The sequence below is a fragment of the Mus caroli genome, unplaced genomic scaffold, assembly GCF_978045245.1.
Source record: "Mus caroli unplaced genomic scaffold, Mus_caroli_1 scaffold_15, whole genome shotgun sequence".
Taxonomy (NCBI): domain Eukaryota; kingdom Metazoa; phylum Chordata; class Mammalia; order Rodentia; family Muridae; genus Mus; species Mus caroli.
The window spans coordinates 98548482-98553585 of NW_028227270.1; the positions used below are offsets into that span (position 1 = coordinate 98548482).

A 5104-nucleotide genomic window follows, 5' to 3' on the forward strand; every position below is an offset into this window, starting at 1 on the left:
CTTGAAAATTATTCAGAAAGTGATCAATTTGGATTATGAAAGCAGTCCTATATTTGGGAGTAAAGAGGTAGATACAAGTAAGTCCAAAGGGTCAGCTTCCCTTAGGCACTGTTCACAGTCACTGCAATTAAGATCAAAAAGTTTCTGGGTTCAGCACCCGGGAGAAGGCAGAGCTGGCCTCAGGGATGGGGACAGAAGAGTCTTTTCCCCTGATGAAGCCAAACTCCTGGTGGTGACGTCTTGACACCTTGCTTGAACACAAGGACTTGAGGTTGATAAACAGAGCCCAGCTGTGCTATGTGGACACCCATCCTGAGCCCTGCACCGATTGCACAGGTAAGTGCTGCCATGTCATTGGGCAGAGGACTGTGTTTGTCCTTTATAGAAATCTATGGAGGACTGATGTGTAGGAGAGGTTGTGGCTTTCTTTTCACTCTGAGAGGGGACAGTGGCAGGATTCAGGGAAAAGATGGTCTATCATTTCCTAAGTACAATCCGGAATTGTCTCAGTGTCCACAGGGACAGTGTGTGTGGTCACTGGGCATGAGTTGTTCCTTACACAGGACAGGCAGGGGTAAGAGACATAGACACCTGCAGTGCAGCCTGAAGTAGGAAGTTCATGCTGCCCCAGCTTCTGCACAATCTGTGTTATTTGCCTCCAAAGACTTAGTACTTTGATCTTGGCAGATTTCTCTTGATTTCAGTCCTTTATGGATAGAATAGTCTTTCTTTCTTTATTATGATTTTATTTATTGTGAATTTCTTCTTTTATAAACCTAATGTAAACCATGGAGTATGAGAATTGTAGATAAAAACAGCCACAAGGTTACATACTAACTCTTACAACCTATTTTAGAAAATTGATTTTTAAAACATTCTGGGCAGTTCATTAGGTATTATGTATGCTAGTTCATTGACTCTTTAAAATATACATGCATTATATAAAACGTAATTTACATATGAAAATAGTTTTTAAAGAAGGCAAATTATATGCTCCAAGTGGAGAATATATGAATGGGGAAATCGAAAACTTTAATTCACAGTGAGTGGTCACAAAGCATGTTCTGGTGAATCCTGACATTTCTGTCTAAAGCTCAGATATTCTTTAAGCTTCTAGAATATGTATGACCGTCTACCACATCAGAACCCTAATTTAAGTGATTGAACACAGACTGAATTTATTTATTCTAACATAGTAGAAGCAAGAAGCTTGTGAAAACTAGTTAAAAATGTACATATGTGGACTGAAGAGCAGGTTCAGGGGGTAAGAGCACTCACCGCTCTTGCAGAATTCCTAGATTCAAATATCAGCACCCACATGGCAGCTAACAACCATTTGCAACTCCAGTTTCAGGGATCCAAGGCTTTTCTCTGGCCTCTGTAGGGACCAGGTACACAAGTGGTACCCAGACATATATGCAAACAAAACACAAACACAAAAATGACTAGCATTAAAAAGAAAATATAAATATCTCTGTGATAGTTCCTGAATAGATGAAAATGTATAATTTTTGTCATCCAGGAGTGAGGCTATTCAGGGAAGAAATGGCAGCTTCCTCATTTTAATGTGTATTATTGATATCTCAAAAAATCTTTAAAAATACAAGATAACTGATGTACTAGAGCGTCTGTCAAGTCTTCTCAGCATAGAGTTGATAGAAGCAGACTAACAGACAACACAGTCCTGAGGTTCAGAGAAATTGTAGGACACACATGTGTGACAAGTGGGCAGCACTGAGCTGTAAAGGATCATAGCTGGAAATCGGATTACAAAGAGAACATTACATGTACCATTGTCACATTGCACATACCCTTGTCAAAAGGTAAGTTCCAGTGTTTCATGGGCTTAGGATAAGCCCATGAAATAATTCACAGATAAATTTGATAAACAGCATCAATTTCTAAAGTGAGGAAGGCAAGTATGAATAAGAACCCCGACATGAAATGATTTATAATTTGTAAAATGGAAGCAAAACTAATACATTTATGTTTTATTCCTCATTTTAACTATAAACAGAAATAAAAGAAAATGGTTGTCATGTATAACAATACACAAATCAGGATTGCTTGTGCTTTATAGGATGGATCATTACTGATTAATACAATCAGTATATTTGCTGAAACTTAGAAATCAAAATTATAGGATATTTTGGAGATGACTCCTTCAGTGCAGCATGTAGTAGGAAGCCCTTACTCCCACAGCTTCTGTACCATCGTCTGATTTGCCTCCAAAGACAGAGTACTGTGATCTGGGCTGTGTAACTTCTTGTTTGAAGGCCAAAATAACAAAGCCTAAGCTGAGAGCTGAGACTTGATGAGTTCTTAGCAGAGTGATTTCAGGGGATGGTCAGAAATAGCACATAAGTATTTCACATAAGTATTGGAGTAGGTAATTTTTAATATTATCCCACCAACAAGGTGATAGTGAACAAAAATTATTCATATCATCCCACTCAAGTAAAGTATATGTACTGCCTGCTACTCTACCTAATTAATCTATGTGTTACTTATTGCCAAGGTCATTTCAGAGTTGGAGACAAAGAAAAGTCACATGACTTTCCCTGGAAAGGAACCACATTTGACCAAGTATTGTCCTTCTTTGAATTAGCTACAGTTCTTTATTAGTTCAGTGTGCTTCTCAAGGGATAAATCTCTTCACAGAACTGTGAAGAGAATCTGTGAAAGGAGGCATCTAAGGCAATGCATAAATTTCATGGCTTGGAAACTGAATGAAGTCGTCCTTTGTTTGGATTTTTCATGGAAAAACATTTAGAGATGGAGGATTTAACGAACTAGCTTCTGTGACGGCTTAGAAAGCTTGGGCATGGTGCTCATGTCCAATTGTCATCATAATCACCATCTCCATGTCAGCGGAACCAAGAACAGCAGCCCCGGAACAAAAATCAGGCATCTGTAAGTAAAGAACTCTGTGCATTTGCATAATACACTGTTGCTTTCACTATGGAAAACCCACAGGCATGAACCACGCCACGTTTACTTCCTTGTGTTTCTGAAAAAGGTTTTCCTAGTTCTGAGCATGAAGATAATTTGGAAGGACCTCATCGAAAGAATAATTTTCATTTCACTTACTGGTATTGGAGTTTTAGGGAACATCATCTTATTTGTAAAACATGTGTATACTTTCATCATGGGTCGTGAGAACAAAAATATAGATGTTATTCTCATCCACTTGGCTTTTGTAAATACAGTCATTATTTATTGCATAGGAATCAGAACCATAGCCATGATTTTTTATATTAGAAACTTTCTAGATGATGTTGGTTGTAAAACTATAATTTATCTAGAAAGGGTTGCCCGTGGCCTCTCCATCTGCACCACCTGTCTCCTCAGTGTGGTCCAGGCTGTCACCATCAGTCCCAGGACCACACTGTGTAGAAAGCTCAAACCTCAGACACTATGGCATGTTCTTGGCTTTCTCCTTCTCTTTTGGATCTTTAATTCCCTGATAAGCTCCAACTTGCTGCACTATATCACAGCAGGCAGTAGCATGAACAGGTCTGTAGTTGGGATGTTTACTGGGTATTGCTATATACTGCCATCCAGGAACACAGTTAAGTGGATGTTCATCTCTCTCATGGCTGTTCGTGATGTCATTTTCCAGAGTCTCATGGGCTGGAGCAGTGGGTCCATGGCTCTCCATCTGTATAAGCATCACAAGCGTGTCCTCTACCTTCACAGCTCCAGGTCTGCTGACAATTCCAGGCCAGAAATCAGAGCTACCCAGAGGGTTCTCACTCTCATGACCTGTTTTCTTTTCTTTTATTTGGCAGATTTCATTTTCTCCTTATACACAGGTTCCACAGTGGCAAATGATTTCACAATACCAAGTATGAAAGCGTTCTTAGTACTTAGCTATGCTGGTCTCAGCCCCTTTGTCCTGATTATCTTTGATGTCCATATTGCTAAGACCTGCTGTGTTCCCTGAGAAATAATAATTTTTTTCACATCAGGTCTATATGATCTAATGCTATAGACATTGAAATGGCTTTGCCTTGCTTTTCTAATGTATCACAATAAATTGACTGACAAAATAGAATTTTTTTTTTTTTTACATGCAGCTGGTGCGAGGTAACTGAAGACTGGTTAATGCTCTAGGTAGTAGACAGGGATGCTCAATATCACACCATCCCAACATTAGTAACATGCAGGTTAGCTTGCTGCATCCTGCATAGGGAAATACAAGAGGACATGCAGTAACCCACAAATAGAATTTTATTCTTCTGCATGCTAGATTTTATGCTTATAAAGACCCACAATCTACTCCTTCTTTCATGTTTCTTCTACTTCTCTTTCATGGTTTCTGACTCCACTACTTATTTACAAAGCACTCAGTATGTGCAAGAGGCTGTTCTAAACCAATGAGCAAGTGAAGAAGCATCTTTTATCAGAAGATCTCTTACAAAGTGCACATGACCAGAAAGAGAAGCTAATTCACTGAATGTAGTAAGTGCTTGCCATTTCAGGATACAAAGCACTAAAGAAAGGATAACAATATACACTGTATATGAATTCCACACACATTAAAGACATTGACATGTGATTGTGATTGCTAAAGAAACAATACTTTAGGCTTGGAATCCATGATTTTACCAATTAGCCATATGACTCCTGTCTCTGAATGATAAATTCTCAGCTGGCTTGACTCAGTCACCCCAACACAGAAATGTACAACATGACTTTCTCTGTCTTATGATATGACTAAACTGCTATTTTGGCTTCTGTAACATGTTTATGCAGAGACCTAAATACTGTTTTGAGTTACTTTACCCACTTATATTAGCAGCACAAACCATTATTGCTTGCTTATGTAGAGACTGAAAGTCTTCTTGCGTTTTTTACATGAAAATGAAAACCTTTCCCATACTCTTCCCTCAGGATACGCTTGAAATCATGCTTTTCAGGCTGATATTATTGTTACTTGATGTTATCAAGTAATCAATAAATCTTTTAATTACAATTGAGATGCCAGATTCATGCTGGATGATCCAGGATAGTTCCCAGAGACAGCAAGACCAAGGTGGACTTGATAAGTCCCCAGAAACATGGACTACAACTGCTCAAAGTTTATAAATTGAAAGCAAAA

The 5104-nt window shown here is 38.6% G+C and overlaps 1 protein-coding gene across 3 annotated transcripts; it reads left to right on the forward strand.

The window, feature by feature from the left end:
• Positions 1–201: 201 nt before the first annotated feature.
• Positions 202–4615, forward strand: LOC110287642 (putative vomeronasal receptor-like protein 4). 3 transcript variants are annotated; one of them, XR_015045467.1, is made up of 3 exons: positions 202–336; positions 2519–2913; positions 4347–4615. XR_015045467.1 is itself a non-coding variant. In XM_085831242.1 (2 exons), exon 2 carries the CDS (start codon positions 3038–3040, stop codon positions 3944–3946), a length of 909 nt encoding a protein of 302 aa, XP_085687368.1. In that variant the 5' UTR covers positions 202–336; positions 2519–3037; the 3' UTR covers positions 3947–4615. The 3 variants fall into 3 exon arrangements, 2 of the variants coding, with proteins under 2 accessions (XP_085687368.1, XP_085687369.1); XM_085831242.1 differs by having other exon boundaries at positions 2519–4615; XM_085831243.1 differs by having other exon boundaries at positions 313–336; positions 2662–4615.
• Positions 4616–5104: the final 489 nt, after the last annotated feature.

Bases quoted from the DNA above. Each gene is read 5' to 3' on its own strand.
- LOC110287642 (XM_085831242.1), top strand. From the start codon at position 3,038: ATGAAGATAATTTGGAAGGACCTCATCGAAAGAATAATTTTCATTTCA.